The sequence below is a fragment of the Schistocerca nitens genome, chromosome 9, assembly GCF_023898315.1.
Source record: "Schistocerca nitens isolate TAMUIC-IGC-003100 chromosome 9, iqSchNite1.1, whole genome shotgun sequence".
Classification (NCBI taxonomy): Eukaryota; Metazoa; Arthropoda; class Insecta; order Orthoptera; family Acrididae; genus Schistocerca; species Schistocerca nitens.
In genome coordinates, this window is record NC_064622.1 from 443,609,318 (window position 1) to 443,633,780 (window position 24,463).

Here is a 24,463-nt window from a genome sequence, read left to right on the forward strand (position 1 = left end):
GCCGCGCATTACCGTCCATCAATACGGAGTCTGGCCCCACAGCACCTCGCAACAACCGCGCATGAGATCCCAAGCAGTTAAATCATGGAAATTCACCAGTAAAATTTCATGAAGATGTGTTCGAGTGGTCAACATAATCCTTGCCCACACCATTAGGTATCCTCCTCGATATCGGTCACTTTCCACAATGTTTGGGTCTCGAAATCGTGTTCCACATTCCGTTCAGATGCGAATTCGTCGAGAATCACTCTCCAGACCAAATCGGGATTCACCTGTGGAAAGAACATTGGGCCATTGTTCGACGTACAGGTGGCATGTTGACAGCTCCACTCCAGACGTTGTCTTCCTTGAAGACACATCCGAGGTAAACATACAGCAGGGCTCCAACAATAAAGGCCACTCTGCTCAAACCTTCTGTACACCGTTTCCCTCGATACAACACGTCCAGGGGATGTTGCGAAGTCAGACGCCAGTTGCAGTGCAGTACTAAAGCGGTACCGTTGTGTCCTTACAGCCAAATAACTCTTTCTGATGTCCCACGTGGTCCGCCCTGTCCTAGTCTCCGGAATACAATTACGGTCTCTATAAACTGTCGCCTCAACCGAGAAACAACAGAACGATTCACATTAAGCTATCGGACCACATCAGTTTGCGACTCTCCTGCTTCAATTCTTCCTCCACAGCAGGGAGTCTGTGGGCGTCCTCTCTGTGCCGTACAGCACCGTCTGTGACTGTGTACACAGCGATTGTGGATGTAGGACTACCCTGCAAACACTGCCTCGCTTGATACGGGCCCTGATGTCATTGTTGGCGGAATGCCATCTTCCGCGCAGAACACGATCGTAACGACATCTGTTGACAGTTTGTAAGATTATATCGTGAATTAGACACAGGACGGGGAAACAGCAGTTTGTTGCTTTAATTTTGGACACCACTATAGTTCGGAGACGATGATTGTATCAGCATGATAAATTAACTGTGTCATAAAGCAGCATCTGTAAGGCAGCGGTTTGTGGACAGTAAGATTCCTGAAATGGACTGGCCTGCCGAGAGTCCCGACCTGTACCAAGCCGAACATCTCTGGGATAAGTTAGGACGTCGACTTCGCTGCAGACTCGAGCGTCCAGTGTCGTTTCTTCTCTCGTTTCGGCTCTTGAGGAATAATGTGCTGCCATTCCTCCTCAGACATTCGGAAACCTTACTAAATGTGTCCCCAGCAGAGCTGAAACCTTCATAAGTGAGAAAGGTTATGAACAGATTTTACGGCATTGTGTGCTACGCACAGTAGAGGATCAGTTCGGAGATGATGATTGATTCTATCAGCACGACAAATGCTTACTGTCATGAAGTAGCACGTATGAGGCAATGGTTTGTGGACAATAACATTCTTGAACTGGACTGGCCTATCCAGAGTCCCAATCTGTAACCAACGCAACGTCTGTGGGATGATTTGGAACGTCGACTTCCCTCCAAGCTCCAGTATGCCACATCAATACGTTCTCTGGTTTCGGCTCTTGAGGAAGCATGGGTCTACAGACATTCAGAAACGCTATTGAAAGTGTCTCCAGCAGAGCTCAAGCTGTCATAAAGGCGGCGGATGGATTGACTCCATATTAATGTCCACTAAGAGGTATCTATTTTCTATTTTCTAATAATTTCTAGAAAAAAATTAAGGAAACGCAAACCTACGTTTCTAGCATTTGTAGACTTAGAGAAAGCTTTTGACAATGTTGGCTGGAATATTCTCTTTCAAATTCTGAAGGTGGCAGGGGTAAAATACAGGGAGCGAAAGGCTATTTACAATTTGTACAGAAACCAGATGGCAGTTGTAAGAGTCGAGGGGTATGAAAGGGAAGCAGTAGTTGGGAAGGGAGTGAGACAGGGTTGTAGCCTCTCCCCTAAGTTATTCAATCTGTATATTGAGAAAGCAGTAAAGGAAACAAAAGAAAAATTCGGAGTAGGTATTAAAATCTACGGAGAAGAAATAAAAACTTTGAGGTTCACCGATGACATTGTAATTCTGTCAGAGACAGCAAAGGACCTGGAAGAGCAGCCGAACGGAATGGATAGTGTCTTGAAAGGAGGATATAAGATGAACATCAACAAAAGCAAAACGAGGATAATGGAATGTAGTCGAATTAAGTCGAATGATGCTGACGGAATTAGATTAGGAAATGAGAGGCTTAAAATAGTAAAGGAGTTTTGCTATTTGGGGAGCAGAATGACTGATGATGGTCGAAGTAGAGAGGATATAAAATGTGGACTGGCAATGGCAAGGAAAGCGTTTCTGAAGAAAAGAAATTTGTTAACATCGAGTACAGATTTAAGTGTCAGGAAGTCGTTTCTGAAAGTATTTGTATGGAGTGTAGCCACGTATGGAAGTGAAACTTGAAGATAAATAGTTTAGACAAGAAGAGAATAGAAGCTTTCGAAATGTGGTGCTACAGAAGAATGCTAAAGATTAGATGGGTAGATCACATAACTAATGAGGAGGTATTGAATAGAATTGGAGAGAAGAAAATGGTTCAAATGGCTCTGAGCACTATGGGACTTAACATCTATGGTCATCAGTCCCCTAGAACTTAGAACTACTTAAACCTAACTAACCTAAGGACATCACACAACACCCAGTCATCACGAGGCAGAGAAAATCCCTGACCCCGCCGGGATTCGAACCCGGGCGCGGGAGAGAAGAGGAATTTGTGGCACAACTTGACAAGGAGAAGGGATCGGTTGGTGGGGCATATTCGGAGGCATCAAGGGATCACTAATTTAGTATTGGAGGGCAGCGTGGAGGGTAAAAATCGTAGAGGGAGACCAAGAGATGAATACACTAAACAGATTCAGAAGGATGTAGGTTGCAGTAGGTACTGGGAGATGAAGAAGCTTGCACAGGATTGAGTAGCACTGAGAGCTGCATCAAACCAGTCACAAGACTGAAGACCACAACAACAAACAACAGGTATCTGTGTAGTTGCGATCAGATAGCGTAACTTCAGTTTCAGTAGATGACTTCCCATCAGGTAATATGGACACGGAAGAGAGGTTGTGAGAGTACTCACCGGCGAGCTGAAGATATCGTCGATGCGCTGTCGGGGGTCCTTGCCCTTCTTGGCGCGCACGAGCAGGTAGATGCGCACGATGCCGGGGCAGACGCGCAGCAGCTTCTCGACGAAGACCTTGCCCAGGAAGCCGGTGCCGCCCGTGACCAGCACCTCCCGGCCGTCCAGCATGCTGCTGATGCGGTCCGGCAACGACTCCACGTCCAGCGAGTCCACCGCCCCGTCCGCTGCCGAAGGCTCCTCGCGCGACATGGCCCTCTCGCTGCCGCTCGTCCCAGATTCCTCCAGCCTGACGACAACGACAACAACCTCTCAGACACTTGTCTGCCATGCGTGCTCCAGTCATGTAACATGGCACCTTCCAAATATCTGGAAGAAACCTACACTGCAGGCCATTAAAATGGCAGCATAACGGAGGCGACATGCAACCAACGTCAAATTAGCACCAAGTGAACACAGTCGGCCGTACAGGAAAGGTAACTGATGTAAAGTACAATACAAGACGTTGTTTATTTTTAGTTTACCAGGTCGGGTTGACGGAGGAGATAGAGAAGATCCAAAGAAGAGCGGCGCGTTTCGTCACAGGGTTATTTCGTAAGGGTGATAGCGTTACGGAGATGTTTAGCAAACTCAAGTGGCAGACTCTGCAAGAGAGGCGCTCTGCATCGCGGTGAGCTTGCTGTCCAGGTTTCGAAAGGGTGCGTTTCTGGATGAGGTATCGAATATGTTGCTTCCCCCTACTTATACCTCCCGAGGAGATCACGAATATAAAATTAGAGAGATTCGACCGCGCACGGAGGCTTTCCGGCAGTCCTTCTTCCCGCGAACCATACGCGACTGGAACAGGAAAGGGAGGTAATGACAGTAGCACGTAAAGTGAACTTCGCCACACACCGTTGGATGGCTTGCGGAGTTTAAATGTAGATGTAGACTTTTTGTATAAAATAGGGTTTTTGTGAGCCAGTACATGACTGCAAGCTTTAAAAAAATTGTTCAAAACAATTCCGATACTCAGTCTTTAAAATTTCCAGCAGTACCATGCTCGTAACCTTCTGAATATCTAAAACAGTATCGAAACACTTATCTTTCATTGCCACCTTCAGCGGAAGTCGCACGGAAACAAATGAGGCAAATAAGGAGAATGTTCAAGCACCACCATATGTTTTTGAGCCAAGAAATCGCATGCGATCTTACTTTCATGTGCCGGTGCATTGTTGTGCAAAAACCACCATGTTTCCAGATTTCGGTATTCCAGTCGATCCCAAACTATCCCCTCCCATAGACGATTTGAAACACCCAAGCGGTGATTTCGATTCACATCTGACCTTGTGGAGCGAATTATTTTTGGATAATTCCTTTTGAATCGTGGAAAGAGTGAACAGTGTTTTGATACGGCTTTCTTGCAAGCATACTTTCTTCGCTCTCGGAGATTCTGGACCTTTTAATGCCGAGCTTTCGCGCTTTGTAAGTGGCTCGTACTGGAAACACCACGTTTAACGACTTTTTACTATGCAAGACATGAAGTCCGCGTCTATAGCGACCTAATTTTTCAGTGTTCCATTCTGCAATCGTTTTGATCACCAGTGAATGAGTGGGGCACAAAAAGACAACAGATCTTCTTTTTGCCCAAATTTTCAGTTATAATATGGTATACGAATGTTTTAGGAATTGCAGTGAGCTCCTCATTTAATCTGGTAGACACACAACCATAATTTCGAAGAATAACAGGCACTTTTTGAACATTTTCTTGACTCGAACTGTCGATGATGCTCCTGGACGTGGATCATCTTCGTTAGCAGTTACATGAGTATAAATACAGCCACCTTTATCAAGGTGCGGCTTCAATATGCAAATGGTATTTTAGTGCAGATGCATAAACTAGGTAGGATCAACAGCACTTAATTACATTCTGCAGACAAGGAAAGTTTAAACTGTGGGTTTCTCATTCAGAAATCACGTTTCAGTAATGTTGGTCTACGCCTCGAATAAGAAGGATAAACATCTACTATCATCTATCGCAATTCGACAGTGGCAGTATCGTGACTTGTCGATACTGCAATTTATCGTTCTGCAATACTGCTGCTCGCATTGATCGGAATTTAACGACTGCGAGGCGAATATGGAACTGAAAGGTTTAAGAGAGCCATAAACAAAGTCATGCTGGAGCGCAATGGTCCCAAGCGAATGGCGCCAGAGAGGACAAACATTACTTAAAATGGACGTTGCCACAGCACCCTCTGATTACCGACGTATTTGCATTCTTCCTGCACTGTTCAAGGCCTTAGAATATATTTTCCACGACCAGCTAATAAACTATTGAACTATAAACAACCTACTAGACCAATACCAATTTGGATTCCATAAACATCGCAGAACAACATCTGCCTTAATAAAGGTAACACATGACCTGAAGCTTGCCACGGATGCACAAGAGGCAACTATCATGTCGTTCTCAGACTACACCAAAGCTTTTGACTACGTTAGCATCGACATTTTACTTGCCAAACCTAGCAGCCTAAATTTCTCGTCAAGTGGAGTGCAATTGTTTGGCTCAAAATCCGACCTTTCGCGAGCATTGCGCCATGTTCGGCACCATAAAGTCATAATGAAGGCAGGTAGTATGAGGCGTCTCCCATGGTTCGGTAATAAGTCCTCACTGAATGTCAATAATGTGTCATCAGTTTTTCCTGCTGCAGATACCACTTCTACCTCATGACCTTTAGTTGTATCTAAATGCAAAACCAATAAATCCCAAGACAGCCATCTAGAATCTCAGTACCGATCTGTGTGCCGTATCAAAACTGCCGCAGGATACAGGGTTAAAGCTAAATCCATCGAAAAACCAGGCGGTGCTGGTTGGTCATTCTAGGCTCACCGTAAATGGTACAAATATCATCTCTCGTTCAGCAAAGAATATAGGAGCAATAATAAATGAAAATCTAAATTTGACTGAGCACGTAGCTGTAGTGTGCAAGAAGGCATCAGCAGCTCTACATGCCCAACAAAAATAGAAAAAGTGTTTCCTCTTGATCTGAAAAAGAAACTTGTACAAACACTTATACTGTCAATTATTGATTACAGTGATGATGTCTTGCTGGCTCATGGCACCCGGAACTGGTTATGAATGCCTGTGTTCTTTATATCTATGATGTTCGACTTTTTGATCACATTTCACTATCATACGCACAGCTATTCTGGTTACGTGCAGATAGTCGCAGAGATTTCCATATGGTCTGCTTTTTCTACTGTCTTATCAATGATCACTGTCACTCACATCTCTCCTCGATCTTAACATACTTGTCAGAACAGTACTGCTGAAACACTCGTTCCCATCAGGACAAAATTACTTCTGTCCCACTCCATCCTCTAACCACCTTCTCGAAGTCCTTATCCACAGCAGGAACCCGACTCTGGAACAGCCTCCCAAATTATATTAGAGAGCTAAGTAACTTCTCCAGCTTCAGTAAATAGGTAGTGACATATCTACTAAAGAAACAGTACGATTACCCTTGTGCCTGTACATACTTGCTACCCTTGTACATCCCTCATTCCAACCTTATCTTAATCATTTCCCAGTATTGTTAGCTGATGTAGCCTTCTTTAAGCCGACCGGTGTGGCCGAGCGGTTCTACGCGCTTCAGTATGAAACCGCGCGACCGCTACGGTCGCAGGTTCGATTCCTGCCTCGGGCATGGATGTGTGTTATGTCCTTAGGTTAGTTAGGTTTAAGTAGTTCTAAGTTCTAGGGGACTGATGACCTCAGATGCTAAGTCCCATAGTGCTCAGAGCCATTTGAACCATTTTGAGCCTCCTTAAGTTTCATTTCTCGTAAACTCGTTTTATCAGCAGACATCTATTTTGTAGACCCATAAATTCTTCGTTTATCTGTGACTATTATTACTGGCAACACCTGCAGCAGTACAAGTAATGCCAAAATTAATACTGTTAGTACATAGTCAGCATAATTCACTCACACCACCTCTGCGAAGACTCGAATGATTTTAATGCTAGTTGTCATACTAAAATTGGTGTTTTCTTGTACAACTATGATGTACTGTATACTGTATGTGTGAAACCCTGGTCCAATGTAAGAGAGGGCCTAATGACCATAATCATATGACGTTAAATAACTAAGTATTATTCACTTAGCCATGCAGTATCGAAGAGCCACATCATGTACATTGTCTGCAACAAGACAAATATCCACACGAACATTGCGACCATGTCTAGAGAACCAGCGAGTGTAAATACGGCGACCGTTTTGCCACAACGCTCAGCCTAGCTGCACTCTACCCTCCCCCTCCCCCCCCCCCAGCCCCAACTCCACCACCACCACGCAAAGCAGTCCGAGCGTGAGGAGGGGGAAGAGGCGGAAATTATGACTGCACCACATTCAAGTGGCAGTGCAGTCGCATTGCTTGCGACTTAGTTTTATATTTCACATTTCTCGACTACATAGATCACAAGAAAGAAAAAAATTTTCAGTATTATTTAATTATTTTTGGTGCTGTGAAGACATGTAATTTTTAAATGGGCCATACTGTCGGCATATGGACAAACACAGACAATTTCACAGATTTTCGCACTCGGATTGCCACATAATAGTGACATAGTTTCATAATCGAAGAAACGTCTTTCACACACATACGTTGATGGAAACGTCGTAGAATTTTTGCAACCTCATAGGGGAATTACCATGAAAATCAATAAGTTACATGTGCACGTGCGTAAGGGTGCTTTAAACTGAAATGGCTGGCCGCTGTGGTCGAGCGGTTCTAGGCGTTTCAGTCCGGAAGCGCGCGGCTGCTACGGTCGCAATTTCGAATACTGCCTCGGGCATGGATGTGTGTGATGTCCTTAGGTTGGTTAGGTTTAAGTAGTTCTAAGTCTAAGGGACTGATGACCTCAGATGTTAAGTCCCATAGTGCTTAGAGGCATTTGAATTTGAAGTGAAGCCGGCCGCGGTGGTCTAGCGGTTCTAGGCGCTCAGTCAGGAACCGCGCGACTGCTACGGTCGCAGGTTCGAATTCTGCCTCGGGCATGGATGTGTGTGATGTCCTTAGGTGAGTTAGGTTTAAGTAGTTCTAAGTTCTAGGGGACTTATGACCACAGATGTTGAGTCCCATAGTGCTCAGAGCCATTTGAACCATTTGAAGTGAAATGCCAAACAGCTCGAAAACAAATGTAAGATTGGCAGTCTTCTTGAAAAATTTAGGAAGCTATCGTTGTAATTTCTTCTAGGCCACGCTATATTCTTCAAATCTCGCGTTTCCTTTAATATCATTGAGCTTAGGGAACTGGACCATGGTCGTAAGAGTTTTCCCTTTTACAATGCGATTTTCTTCTTAAATGCACATCAAACACACATTAAATCAGAAAGAAGTTGTTTCTCACCATGTGATGTCTTACGGTGAATAGTGTGTAGGCCACTTAAAATTTGAGGTTTACAAGCCATTCGAGATGTTCTAATTTTCGTTTCTGCACTGTTTCCTTTGCGAATTCAACAAAAGCGAATTTTAAATTGAAAAATCGTTCCAGAGATGCTCCTTGGCTTAACCAACGTATTTTTCAGTATATAAAATCCCCACACACCCCATACACCATTCCATCGAAAACTTTTGCTGTTGACAGTGAAATAATGCCTACGACCTCAGAAATTTTACTATATGTAAAAGTACTTTTTGATGTACAAAACAATGAATCCTGTGTAGCAATCGTTGTAATTATTTGTTTTTCACTGTCAACAAAATCTTTAAACTCTTTCTGCTTGTTATTCTAATACCATTTGAAGCAAATTTGCAATACCCATCACTTATGCGGCTGCATAATATATACTGAGAATCCTCGTCCCTCTCTTATGTTATTACCATTCATTTTTAAGGGATTGTGACGACAGATAGCCAGATACCACGAACAAATAGCGAAGGGTAAACAGTGCTGACATCGCGATTCCGCGGAACTAAAGAGAGTTGTGCCGACTGAGAAATGCTACACTGTACCGAGTACTTCGGAGAACGATCGAGCGAATCCGTGACAGGCCGAGCCACGGCCCACACACCTGGCCAGCGTGTAGTTTGGCACGCCATGGTCATCCCTGCTGTAACCTTTCGTCACTCTGATGGACGACACCTTAACATACAGGATGCACAGTGCGGTGGGATCCTTGTAGAAGTAAGAACTATGTAGCCTGGAGCTTATCTGATGACTGTCAGACTTCCCCCGACTTTACGACTCGGTCGACCTCGGGTGACGGCTTCCGCATTGCACTTATTCTCTTTACTGCCCCGCAGCTGAATACCTCGACGCAACTATATGTTACAAAGTGTTCTTTGATTGCTGCAACAAGAATGTCGGTTCTCACTTAAGCAGACATTCGTTGATAACTGCGGAAAAACGGACTCCCCCTCTCACAAAGAACACTTTAATGACTCTATATATTACATAAAGTGTTCCAGTCTGCATAGCAAGAAGCACTACTACGAGTTAGAGAAAAAACCCAATAATTACGGAAAAAAGCCTTCCTTCTTTTTACTGGAGAGCGAACTTCCTGAGTTCTTGTTCTTCGCTGTTTAGAAGTTCGAAACTTTCGCCAAGTTACCCTTCCTACAGCTTTGTTTTGTTGTTGTGGTCTTCAGTCCTGAGACAGGTTTGCTGCAGCTCTCCATGCTACTCTATCCTGTGCAAGCTTCTTCATCTCCCAGTACCTACTGCAACCTACATCCTTCTGAATCTGCTTAGTATATTCATCTCTTGGTCTCCCACTACGATTTTTACCTTCCAAGCTGCCCTACAGTACTAAATTGGTGATCCCTTGATGCCTCAGAACGTGTCCTACCAACCGATCCCTTCTTCTAGTCAAGCTGTGCCACAAACCCCTCTTCTCCCCAATTCTATTCAATACCTCCTCATTAGTTATGTGATCTACCCATCTAATCTTCAGCATTCTTCTGTAGCACCACATTTCGAAAGCTTCTATTCTCTTCTTGTCCAAACTATTTATCGTCCCTGTGTCACTTACAAACATGGCTACACTCCATACAAATACTTTCAGAAACGACTTCCTGACACTTAAATCTATACTCGATGTTAACAAATTTCTCTTCTTCAGAAACGCTTTCCTTGCCATTGCCAGTCCACATTTTATATACTCTTTACTTCGACCATCATCAGTTATTTTGCTCCCCAAATAGCAAAACTGCTTTACTACGTTAAGTGTCTCATTTCCTAATCTAATTCCCTCAGCATCACCCGACTTAATTCGACTACATTCCATTATCCTAGTTTTGCTTTTGTTGATGCTCATCTTATATCCCCCTTTCAAGACATGTCCTACCGCTATATCATTACTTAATGTAAAGTGAGAGGGAAAGTCATATTCTCCATCTGTTGGTGAACGGTGGAGAGTCAGTTCTGGACACTTAGGCGCTTATCCATTAGTTATCCAGGCTCTTAATTGAGGTTTCTTCAAACGAATGGTGACCTGATAAACAAGTGTTGCTGACACTGTACGGATGAGCATACAGCATGTGGAATAAAGTTAAACATAAGAAAAAGCTGAATAGCCATTGTGGTGGGTGCCTCCTTCGTCGACTCGAGATCAAATGAGTGATATTCGGGTCATTGGCGAGTGGGTTGGAGAGCGTAAATCGTTGTCACAGAACTTGCAGCTATCGTTATGTGACTGTATGCGAAGTACCTAGATAACAAATTAACAGCGCCAGATTCTCGGTGACCATTGCTCATTCTTCCAATCCGTCACGATGAGATCGCTTGTAGCAGGTCTATTTTTGGGCAGACTATGGAAAGAGGGAATAAAGGGTTTTCGATGATGTATGAACAGTCATTGGTCCCCGGGAGATAATTCAGCTGCCGATCGTCTGTCTCTAGACCGTATGTGGGTCCGGTTCCCTCTCCCACTACAGATGTTTCGCTGGCCACTAATGAATCAACTAAACAATAGAGGGAGAACCGGGATGCTACACATCATTGCAAGTCAGTAGACTCTGATAATGAAATCGTACGGTATATTCAGAAATTAACGCACGAGTACGAGGTAACCCTGTCACAACGTCTTCGTTTACGCATAACTCAAAAATAACACCCTCTTGGCGAGTAATTGATTTGCTCTCGGACGAGTAGAAGTTACAAATGATGTTCAGAATCAAATCTAAGTCTCAAGGACTTAAGTTCGGGGAGTACTGTGGATGGTGCAGTACTCACCAGTCACAACGACCGAATAGAGCAGCTACAGCTTGCGCTGTATGCGCCCACGCATTGTCGTGCAAAATGATGGGTGGGTTGCGCAGAAAGTTTCGCCGCTTCTTTCGCAAAGCTGGTCGCAGGTGATCCTCCAAAAACGAACAGTAATACTGTACACTGACGGTCTGCCGTAGAGGAGCGTAATGCATTGGGATAACACCATCACAGTCGTACACGAGAATCACCATAACTTTCACCATACTGGGGCTCTGACGCACTTTAGACTTTCGCGGCGACTCCCAATGACGCCATTCGTTGGATTGGCGTTTCAGTTTTGGCTCTTACGATGTGGCCCATGTCTCATCCAGTGTTACGATACGGCGTAAGAAAGCCTCTCCTTTTGTGCTCATAGCGCTCCAAGTGCGCCTGAGCAGCGTCGTAACGCATCCATTTCTGCATTTCCGTCAATTCGTGCGGAACCCATCGTGATGCAATTTTTCGCATGCCCAGGCGTTCCTGCAGGATGCGAAGCACAGTCGTATGCGCTAATCCTGTTTCGTGGGCGAGCTCACGAATCGTATGGCGTCGATCTGTGTCCACTAACGCAGCAACAGCATGCACTCCTTCTTCAGAGACACTAGGACGACCTGCCCCATGCATGTATGCCACAGTTCGCCGACCTTCATTCAAGGCTTTTACCCAACGTGCCACTGCTCTGTAGGGCAATACCGATTTCCCACACGCCTCCTGAAGACCTTGATGACACTGCCGTGCTGTACGACCTCTGGCATATTCAATCTTGACCCAGCTCCGTTGTCCCTGTTTCGAAAACATAGTGACACCGTTACATTAGACCGTTCGCTCACAAGTGGCTGAGTTTCCCTCGATTGTGGGCACGCCGGTGACGTGGGACGGGCGATTCCATTTGCTCGGAGGTAAGGAAGGTGTGTCAACAACATGTTCTATCAGCGAAAATAGTAGATTCCATTGCATAGTTCCAACCTACGTATAAATAGTTACACTATCAGAAAAATGTCCAGTCCCCAAAAAAAGTGCAGAGAATGGAACACAATAATGAAAGAATGGGTAACGGATCTTACCACAGAAAACAGGAATTGGACGGTAAAGGAACCGCTAAACACAATGCTGCACCCAAATTGATGGATTGAAACACTTGCAATAAAACGGCGGTAACTTCCACGCTATGACACTCGCGATGCACTATACACTCATTCAGGAACTGCAAATGAATAGGTCTGCTACTTGTAACGTCGGATCTTCTGAGTTTCCCCTACCACTCCTAGCTGGTAAGATTCCAGTCTGAAGACGATATTCAAGTAATGGTAGAACAATGTTTTGTAAGCTATTTCCTGCAGGGGTGAACGACATTCCCTGAGGATTCTTGCGAAGAATCTCAGTTTGCCATTTACCTTCCCTGCAGTTAGTTGTATGTGGTTGTTCCACTTCAAATCACCCCATACGCATAATCACTGATTTTTATGGAAGTGACTTCTTCTAGTGATTGTTCCGCAGTCGTGAACTCCATACTTTCATACTAATATTATAAATGCGAAAGTAACACCGTCACGTGTTCACGACTAAACCGCTGAACCCGATTTCGATGAAATTTGGTTTGGAGAGTAAGAACATAGGCTACTTAATGAAGTGCGGAATGGTACATATTTTTTTACACTACTGGCCATTAAAATTGCTACACCACTAAGATGACGTGATACAGACGCGAAATTTAACCGACAGGAAGAAAATGCTGTGATATGCAAATGATTAGCTTTTCAGAGCACCCACAAGAGGCTTTGCGCCGGTGGCGACACCTACAACGTGCTGACATGAGGAAAGTTTCCAACTGATTTCTCATACTCAAACAGCAGTTGACCGGCGTTGCCTGATGAAACGTTGTTGTGATGCCTCGTGTAACGAGGAGAAATGCGTACCATCACGTTTCCGACTTTGATAAAGGTCGGATTGTAGCCTATCGCGATTGCAGTTTATCGTATCGCCACATTGTTGCTCGCTTTGGTCGAGATCCAATGACTGTTAGCAGAATATTGAATCGGTGGGTTCAGGAGGGTAATACGGAACGCCGTGCTGGATCCCAACGGCCACGTATCACTAGCAGTCGAGATGACAGGCATCTTACCCGCATGGCTGTAACGGATCGTGCAGCCACGTCTCGATCCCTGAATCAACAGATGGGGACGTTTGCAAGACAACAACCATCTGCACGAACAGTTAGACGACGTTTGCAGCAGCGTGGACTATCAGCTCGGAGACCATGGCTGTGGTTACCCTTGACGCTGCATCACACACAGGAGCGCCTGCGATGGTGTAATCAAAGACGAACCTGGGTTCACGAATGGCAAAACATCATTTTTTCGGATGAAATCAGGTTCTGTTTACAGCATCATGATGGTCGCATCCGTGTTTGGCGACATCCCAGTGAACGCACATTGGAAGCGTGTATTCGTCATCGCCATACTGGCGTATCACCCGGCGTGATGGTATGGGGTACCCTTGGTTACACATCTCGGTCACCTGTTGTTTGTATTGACGGCACTTTGAACAGTGGATGTTACATTTCAGATGTGTTACGACCCGTGGCTCTACCCTTCATTCGATCCCTGCGAAACCCTACATTTCAGCAGGATAATGCACGACCGCATGTTGCAGGTCCTGTGCGGGTCTTTCTGGATTCTGTTCGATTGCTGCCCTGGCCAGCACATTCTCCAGAACTCTCACCAACTGAAAACGTCTGGTCAATGGAGGCCGAGCAACTGGCTCGTCACAATACGCCAGTAACTATTCTTGATGGACTGTGGTATCGTGTTGAAGCTGCATGGGCAGCTGTACCTGTACACGCCATCCAAGCTCTGTTAGACTCAATGCCCAGGCGTATCAAGAACGTTATTACGGCCAGAGGTGGTTGTTCTGGGTACTGGTTTCTCAGGATCTGTGCACCCAAATTGCGTGAAAGTGTAATCACATATCAGTTCAAGTATAATATATTTGTCCAATGAATACCCGTTTATCATCTGCATTTCTTCTTGGTGTAGCAATTTTAATGGCCAGTAGTGTATATCAGTGAACATAAACCATATTCTAAAAATCATCAAATTTGTTGCATAATATACACGTTGTATAATATATAGCTACATCAATAGCACAACACAGCTATGTGCTCTTGCCTGTGCCCGACAGCACACACCGATGGGCAGCGAGTGCTGGTCATTGTCCGTTAGGCAGACACGTGAGGGCAACTGATGTTACTGAACGTCCCATACCTTACTTACTCACCATCATTTACATAACATAATTAGTGATATGAGAGCACAGTCACGGTCAGCAGCTAGTGATACCATAATGGGGGGGTCTTTCTGGCTATTATTTGCAATATGTTACATTTGTTTATTTTGAGGGTCATCTGATAATCCCTGCACCAAGTGTAGCATTTCGCTACAATTTTCTAGCAATACGACCTCCATATTTACAACAGCCTTATCTGCAGATGGCTTAGACGAGCTTTAGGCCTTATTCAGCAAGTTATTTATACATGTATTTCTCTGTTTGATAGGAACTCTTCAATGTAATCACTAAGCTGAGCTGATATTCTACACGCTAGTATTTTGTTCATATAAATGACGCTGTGTGTTGAACATGTTCTGGAAGTCAAGAAACATAGATTAATTTTGGGCGCCGCCATCTGCTGGGGTCCGTGGATGAACAGGGTAATCTGCGTTTCACAAGATTATTGTTTAAGAAATCCATGTTGATTTCCAAACGGAGATTGCCTGTCTCCAGAACGACCATAATTCACGAACACAAAACGTGTACCAAAATTTAGCAATAGACTGATGTCAGAGATATAGGAGTGTAGTTGTGCACATCTGTTGCACGACCCTTCTTGAAAAGGAGGATAACCACTGTATATTACGACTCGTTTCGTACGCTTCTTTATTCCAGCGACGAATATCGGCTGGAATCTGGGACCCGAAGCAAGATGGTCAACTTGACCTCGGAGAGCAGCACTTTTTAGAACGGTGGACGCGTGATCGCGACGGTATACGAGTATTTCCTTTCATTTGTTGCGTTTACCCTAAAGTGAATATCAGTTGAGTCTAGCCATATTTTGCAGAAGAGATGCGCCGTTTACGTAAGGACTGATGCGCCCAAGTGGACTGCCTGGGAAAGGTTAACGAGTTCCACCTGACTCGTGACAAATGAAGAGCTCCCCCCTGGTTTCCACTGTGCCAGTGGAGAGACCGGCGCGCCCCTGGGACGTTACTCAGAATGGCTTTCCTGCTCGACGAGGGTTTTGCGCTCATTTTCGCTCGTCACGCACCGAGGAAGGCGCGTTTCACACCGCCTCCGAGGCGGCACCAGCTGAACTCGTGCGACTCGTAATAATCTCTACACAATTCAGGGCTGCGTAATGGTAAACCGAGGAGAATGAAAAGGATCCGTAGCGGTTGCGTACTTTAAGACCACTACAGCGCAATTAAGAAGAATGTCTACATTCAACTCCTTGGGAAGTGTTAGTGGATTACGCGTGAAATTCAGATGGCAAAACCCAAAGAGAAAATAGTGTGATTTTACTTGGGAAAGAAAGATCTTTGGTAAGCCAAACGGCATTGCTAAGGGAACTTAGCGCTACTCTTTTAGTAAACGTGAAGACTGGTGAAACCATATTGCATCAGCCTTCATAAACACGAGATACAGCTGATACAATGACGCAACAGTGAAAAAAGGGGCGTCCTACAAGTTTAGTCTCGACGTGAGACACAGTTTTCTCGTCACAAAAATTGGCGAGCCCAGCACGTTTTTGGCCAAAATACTCTGCCTGAAAAAAAGTGGTGGGCCAGATGGGGAAGAGGAAACGAAGTGAAACGTCAAGGGTTGATGGGGTATGTGATGTTATTTCAGTGGTTACGAAATCGAGTCAAATTTACGAAGAACTGATGAGTATGCTGTTGCACATTCTCTGGCCTGGATGCATGCAATGATGCTGTTGTGACGGTCGCCATAAAGCCATTGTATCCTGTCCTGAGCCAAGCTGGCCCACAACTGTTGACACTGGTTGACCCGTGTTCTATCGGGGCAAAATACGGCAATCTTGCTGGCTTCAAGGAGACCTCTACATCACGCTGACAGCTATTAGAGACACTTGCCGCAAGTGGAGGAACATTGTCCCGTTGCAAAATGGTACCAGGGTAGCAATGAGGATGCAAAATGTCCTCGACTTACCATTGGGCCTCCACAGTTCCGTCAATCACTTCCAACCCTGGCCTGGACTCTTATCCGGTGGCTCCCCACACTACGACGCCAGGAGTAATAACATTTCGCCTCTCCAAAACACTGGAAGAATGGGAATTCTCCTCTGGTCGCTGCCATACTCGCCGTCGATGATCGTCGTGGGCAGTGTAGACCTGTCATCCATCGCTGAACAGAATGCACCTCCATTCACTGACTTTCCATGCTTCCTGCTCCCGGCAACGCGTCAAAAGCAGATGTTGTATTGTATTGTATTGTATGTTAACCTTGGCCCTAGAAATGACGGAGAGGCTCCGTCCCAGCCGTAGCCGCAGTGGTCCACAGCCTTACGAGGACTACCGCGCCGGCCAGGGTGGCCGAGCGGTTCTAGGCGCTTCAGTCCGGAACCGCGCAACCGCTACGGTCGCAGGTTCGAATCCTGCCTCGGGCATGGATGTGTGTGATGTTCTTAGGTTAGTTAGGTTTAACTAGTTCTAAGTTCTAGGGGACTAATGACCTCAGCTGTTAAGTCCCATAGTGATCAGAGCCATTTGAACCATTTCTACATTAAAAGTAACGCGATTTCATTCCGTTGAAGCAGTGAAAGGCAAAGCGGCACGTGTCATTACGGAGCTCACAGAGGAAGACTTCCAACACTGTTTCCATCAATGGAAAACTCTCATGGGGCGTTGTAGGGATAGAAGAGGAGAGAATACTGAGGGTGACAGTAAATAAATATGTATGTTTTTTTAAATAAAATGTTTTACCGTGATAGTCCCCATATTTTATGGCCACACTTCATATCTTCATTGTGAGTAGGCTGCTGAACACTCCCGCCTTCCAAGATAACAACAGTCTTGTTCACAGGGCCACATACATATGTTCGCAGGTTGACAATCACTCAGGCGCCCTATGGTACCTTGACTGCCTCGTTAAATCATCCGATCTCAATCAGACAGAAAATGTTTGGGACTGTTCGAGTAAGTAGGTATTTGCTGTGGATTTTATAGGCACATGTATATGTGCGTTACCTGTCTGCAAAATGAGCTGGATAACATAGGCTACATGTAGCAGTGGTTATAAATAAACCTGGTCTGTCAACAAACTTTCACTGTTTGGAAAAGTTGGTGTCCGGTACGGATTTTATAGGCACCTACTTACATGTGGGTTGCGCTTATTCAAAGTGAGCCAGATAACATAGGCTACGTGTATCAGTGATTATAAATAATCCAGGTCTGTCAAAATATGGAGTCTGCTTGGGAAAGTCGGTGTTTGCTATTGATTTCGTGGGTACCTACTTACTTCTGGGTTGCGCATACTCTTAATAAGCCGCGTTATACACTACTGGCCATTAAAATTGCTACACGAAGAAGAAATGCAGATGATAAACGGATATTCATTAGACAAACATATTGTACCAGAACTGACATGTGATTACATTTTCACGCAATTTGGGTGCATAGATCCTGAGAAATCAGTACCCAGAACAACCACCTCTGGCCGTAATAACGGCCTTGATACGCCTCGGCATTGAGTCAAACAGAGCTTGGATGGCGTGTACAGGTACAGCTGCCCATTCAGCTTCAACACGATACCACAGTTCATCAAGAGTAGTGATTGGCGTATTGTGACGAGCCAGTTGCTCGGCAACCATTGACCAGATGTTTTCAGTTGGTGAGAGATCTGGAGAATGTCTTGGCCAGGGCAGCAGTCGAACATTTTCTGTATCCAGAGAGGCACGTACGGGACCTGCAACATGCGGTTGTTCATTATCCTGCTGAAATGTATGGTTTCGCAGGGGTCGAATGAAGAGTAGAGCCACGGGTCGTAACATCTCTGAAATGTATCGTCCACTGTTCAAAGTGCCGTCAATGCGAACAAGAGGTGACCGAGACGTGTAACCAATGGCACCCTATACCATCACGCCGGGTGATACTCCAGTATGGCGATGACGAGTACACGCTTCCAATGTGCGTTCACCGCGATGTCGCCAAACACGAATGCGACCATCATGATGCTGTAAACAGAACCTGGATTCATCCGAAAAAATGACATTTTGCCATTCGTGCACCCATGTTCATCGTTGAGCACACCATCGCAGGCGCTCCTGTCTGTGATGCAGCGTCTAGGGTAACTGCAGCCATGGTCTCCGAGCTGATAGTCCATGCTGCTGCAAACGTCGTCGAACTGTTCGTGCAGATGGTTGTTGTCTTGCAAACGTCCCCATCTGTTGACTCAGGGCTCGAGACGTGGCTGCACGATGCGTTACAGCCATGCGAATAAGATGCCTGTCATCTCGACTGCTAGTGATACGAGGCCGTTTGGATCCAGCACGGCGTTCCGTATTACCCTCCTGCACCCATAGATTCCATATTCTGCTAACAGTCATTGGATCTCGACCAACGTGAGCAGCAATGTCACGATACGATAAACCGCAATCGCGGTAGGCTACAATCCGACCTTTATCAAAGTCGGAAATGTGATGGTACGCATTTCTGCTCCTTACACGAGGCATCACAACAACGTTTCACCAGGCAACGCCGGTCAACTGCTGTTTCTGTATGAGAAATCGGGTGGAAACTTTCCTCATGTCAGCACGTTGTAGGTGTCGCCACCGGCGCCAACCTTGTGTGAATGCTCTGAAAAGCTAATCATATGCATATCACAGCAGCCGGCCGCGGTGGCCGAGCGGTTCTAGGCGCTCAGTCCGGAGCCGCGCGACTGCTACGGTCGCAAGTTCGAATCCTGCCTCGGGCATGGATGTGTGTGAAGTCCTTAGGTTAGTTAGGTTTAAGTAGTTCTAAGTTCTAGGGGACTGATGACCACAGATGTTAAGTCCCATAGTGCTCAGAGCCATTTGAACCATATCACAGCATCTTCTTCCTGTCGGTTAAATTTCGCGTCTGTAGCACGTCACCTTCGTGGTGTAACAATTTTAATTTCCAGTAGTGTATATGCTACGTTTAGCAGCGATTATAAATAATCCGGGGCTGTCAACAAACGTTCCGGATGAAGTCTATGCAGCAGTACGCGGCGTGATTTGTGTGGCGCAGCACACAGCAGTGAATGTGCGTGGACTCTAAGCGGTGTCATCGTCAGACGAGGGAGGTAACATCAGGGGCTTCTGCCGAAACCTGTTGGGCGGTGACAAAGATCTTCTCTCGAAGCGTGCTCTCACGAAGTTTTCAAATCTTCTTCTTTTGTCACACCGCGTCTTTACTTCGTAGTTCTGCAGTCTACGGGGGCAGGAAGGTGAGATGATCGATTATTCTGTTTCATCGACCGTGACGGAACGGTTAGCTGCGCAGCCCGGGGCGGCGGCAATGCTCATTAAGCTTCCCGTTTGTGAAGTAAATCGCGTTGCCTTGCACTGGATTTTTTTTTTTTGTGCTGCTGTCTACTTTATCAAAAACAAGAAAATATTTCCGTGTTTTCTCGCGGTTGCCGCGAAGTTTGCACAAATTGTAATACAGTAGTTGCATCCAGCGTGCACGAGCAGGACAGCGATAATAACAAGTATTAACATGCAGACACGCCTTACGTCACTGAAACACCGGGTCGACCGTGTCAGAGACCTTGGCTGCTTCACAAGGCGAGCGGGAACGGCGTCTGTCAGCCGACGAACCTCGTTGCTAGTATTCTGAAAACACGGCTTCCAGGGCTTCGTCGGTCAGAGTCAAGGTAGCGTTTTCATTCATACTTCAAGTGAGTGAAGGCGTTTGTTGTTGATGTGACGTCCACTTGGTGGCAGAATATTTCTGTACCCTATAGTGTCGATAAAAGCGCAAAGAACTTTCATATAGCACTAGCTGAAAAGGACCCGTTTCGGTTCGTCTTTTTCTCCATTTGTATTCTGCATTAGAAAAAAAAAATGTAATTAATAATCTCATTTACATGGCATCTATCTTATTCAAAGTACATTGTTATAAACTACATCCAGTATTCTGATTTCTGTTGTAAAGACGAGTAAGTTGTGTGGCTCTCCATCACGCGAACACGCTAGGTATAATTTTTTTCATATGTTTGTCCACGGCCTCCAAGAATTCTGTGAAAGAAAACGTTGTCTGTACAATTACCCTTTATTTATTGTGCGATTGGCCAATTTTGACCCTTTAACTCATTTTCCATCTCCTACAAAAATACATGAATATGGATGACTATTACATTAAAATATAGACACTGTGGAATATCATCAACTATAACTGTAATTGTGTATACGTTCCACAGTATGAATGTGGAATTCGTGTGGTTTATGCGTAAGATAAATGGTTATTTGCTTCTGGTACAACGTTTTCGATCTCAGATTGCAAGGCACATGTATTATTCCACGTATGAATGAACATATGGAATGTTTTTTTTTTTTTTTTGTTTTGTTTGTATGCCAATATAAGGAGGGAATATAAGGTATTGCTTATGAGTAAGTAAGTAAGACTGCCTTTGTGAAATGTAAACACAGTGGTAGTTACGGTTAGTTATATTCCACAGTGTGTGTATTTTAATGTAATATTCGTTATGTTCATGTACTTTTTTAGGTGTTGGAAAACGACTTAAGAGACGAAATTGGCCAATCGCACAACGAATAAAGGATAACAATACAGACTAGTACGGACAATGTTTTCTTTCACTTATACGCCCGAGGAACACGATCTTTTCAAGTTCACTCAGCAACATTGGGTTGTTTACGCTTGTGCTTTATTGGTAGTTATAGTGACGCTAGTCTTACCCGAAATTCTAGTCTTTTACGGCTGAATGGTAAATTTGTTGAAGTAAGTGGAATTTGTGGTGTGATTACTGACTTGTATTTTTCTTTCCCGATTAATATTTCCGCTTCTATGATGTTATTTACAAAAAAAATGGCTCTGAGCACTATGCGACTTAACTTCAGAGGTCATCAGTTGCCTAGAACTTAGAACTAATTAAACCTAACTAACCTAAGGCCATCACACACATCCATGCCCGAGGATGTTATTTACAAAGCTTCTTTGCGAGAATATACAGGGGACAGTGAGCGAAATTAGGAACTCTGTTGCGAAAATTTACGCTTTCGTCTTGATTCATGACTGTATGAATAGTTTTATATGTGACTTTCTTACCCTGCTATTGTATATTGTATTCACTATTTGTTTCTTGAAGTATGTCATTGTTATTGTTGAAACTGTTCACCTATACAACTATTATTTATTTACATAGTTTCTCTCCGTAAGCGGGTACACCATTTACATGAGTTCTTCATCTGTCTTTGCTAGCTGACAACTCATCGGTTAACACAACTTTGCCTGAGTTGGGCTCGATGCGATATGTGCCGTTTCCATGCCCTTTCTAGAACATTCGGAAATATGCATTATCTTTCAAAATTCATTAAAATTCGATAATATTAGTTAACATTCGATAATAAACGCAATAGCTCGACAACATTATAGAACAATCTCGACATTTTTACAGATGATGCTCTGGTGATCACTACCATGTGACGGGGTCCACATCAGTCACATCTCCGCAACCAGAACAGTTACCACCACATAACAACAAAAACCACCTTCTACGCTACAAGAGAAGTATCGCATACGTTAAACTATAACAGAAAAGAAATAACTATTCAGTGGTCAGAGCAACCTGGTAACTGACATACCACACACTTTTTAAATTAATAATCACATAGTGTAATGTTAAATATAGACATATGATCCCGGCAATATCCACGAGACCAATTTAATGTCCAACCCTTCCTCTTCCTAACTTCGCATCCCCACTACCAGTTTCTCCCCGATGCCTTATGCCTTCCAAAATAATCACTGTTGCTCTCTCCCAAAATTATAACACACTCATACCTTCCCTCCCCCCCCCCCCCCACTTCACTCACAAATATCTCTACGATGTCAACTGTTAACGAAGTTTTGCAAAAATTAAGTGCTGAAAAAAGCAAATTTGCCAGATACATATCCGGGTTCGTAAAATGAGAAAGATTTCGAAACGTGAAACGAAGTGTTTTTCGATTTGAACCTCCACTAACAACAAGAGGAACAGCAGTGGACTTCATAACATGTGAAAAAGAGGTAAAAACATCGTAAAAAAGTACGCCAAATTTATAAGGAAAAACTGGTTTTAATATCTAAGTAGCAAAACGTAGAAACAGAAAATAACAACTGAAAATCCTTTGTAAATAACAGCGAAACGCGTCTGGTAGGGAACACTTTTAAATTGCATTAAGCTTAACTCGTGCTGGGTCAGCGCGAAGACGCACGTTCTTCTTGAACAAGTGTCTAAGGCAGTCGCATGTCAGGATGTTTCGTATGACGTTTTAACTCACGAATTTCCTGAAGCTGACTCTCCCTGAAATTGTGGGGTATGATTAGGCGGCAATTAACTCTAGGGACGATGTGAATTATACGGGAGGAGTCGGAAATTGCGGTCGTCGTGCTAAGCTACAAATTAATGATGTGTTCGCACGCATAAGTCTTTTAAGATGCACTGATGAAATTCTCAGGTAATACTAATTACTTAATCATATCTTTTTCTCAGAATAGTGTGATTGTAGTAGTTTCCGCTACACCTCCGAATAGCCGTGCGTGCTACCGGAACGGGGATCTGCGCTGGGCCCCGACACGGCTGATTCCGCTGAATCAGGTCGGTGTGCCGGCCAGCCTGGATGCGGTTTTTAGGCTGTTTACCACAGCCCGCTACGTGAATATCGGGCTGGTATCCAAGATCTGCCTGAGATGCACCATTGGGAAAAATTTCGTACACTTTTACATGAGTAACACGACACACAGATAGCTGTGGCAGACACGTTCCGCCCCAGAGGTTCACAGGATTGTGACAGGAAGGGTATTCGGTCACACCTTAAACTAACCATTACACAACTGTTCATAGCCATGCCGATCCTACGCCGATGCGGGACAAAGGCACGAGAAAAATATGAAGTGTGGGTTCACTAGTTTTCCGGCGACTGCAGTGAGCAAGAAGCTGACTACTTGTAGAGTGTTGATGGAGTGTCGTGAACTTTTTGTTTCAGCCGTTCGGAAAGTATGCCAGGAAGACTATTATACGTTTGTACACTGCTGTCTCACTGTTCTAAGAAAGTGAACAAATCTGAATCATAAATTTGTTTTCGATGGGCGTCATCGTCAAAGGTTTATCAAAGCATATGCACGGTCGCACGGTTGCACTAAAAGTCAATCATTTAATTGCTGCACGTAGAAGAGATGTGCGAACAGAATGAGGAGAGGCCTAATCCTCAAAAAGAAGAAGTTAATATTGTAGTTTACAAGATCGGTGTCAATGTCAGTTAAATAACATTTTGACAGCCTTAGTGATAATTTAAGATTAACTTAAACAGTGAATCATAAACTGTCACCAAGAATAACAATATCATATCATATCATTGAACTTGCAACATACAATATTAACTTCTTCTTTATTTCAATGTTTAAGCCTTTACCTCATTCCGTTTTCACATCCCATCTACCTGCAGGTTTGCAAGCTAATTCTAATTTCCACTTTAGCGTGTTGCCCAGCCTCTGCATTCAGGCCACGTAATGCGGAAATTACTTGTTCTACTTTCTGTTGGGTTTAATTCCAACTTCTGCCACTCTTTCGTTTGAAATGCGGTTTGTTTTTGCGTAACCTGTTGTTCGTATCAAAAAATTAATTTTTGCGTCTAATGTGTTACCTAAAGCTATTTTTTGTTGTTGTTAAACAGCATTATAGCCCATGATGAAGAAGTAGTGGAAGATAAATGATTTTATAAAATGTTAACCATTTTTTTAACGTGCTGTGTATGGCGCCGCATATACTTCCAGAAGTGACAAGTCTTACACAAAACATTTATTACTGTTTACGCTTATCTCATATTTCAAATAGTACAGGATGATACTTTTTCGCTACTGATACTATGTATTATGATTCTATTTCGGATAAGATCTTTGTTTCATAGAGTC

The 24,463-nt window shown here is 44.3% G+C and overlaps 1 protein-coding gene across 1 annotated transcript in view; it reads right to left on the minus strand.

Moving 5' to 3' along the window:
• Positions 1–24,463, minus strand: part of LOC126203550 (fatty acyl-CoA reductase 1) — a 233,206-nt gene that overhangs the window by 143,874 nt on the left and 64,869 nt on the right. The window contains exon 2 of the mRNA XM_049937871.1: positions 3,063–3,351. Coding sequence (XP_049793828.1) covers positions 3,063–3,351 — 289 coding nt within the window. The remainder of the gene's footprint in view (positions 1–3,062; positions 3,352–24,463) is intronic.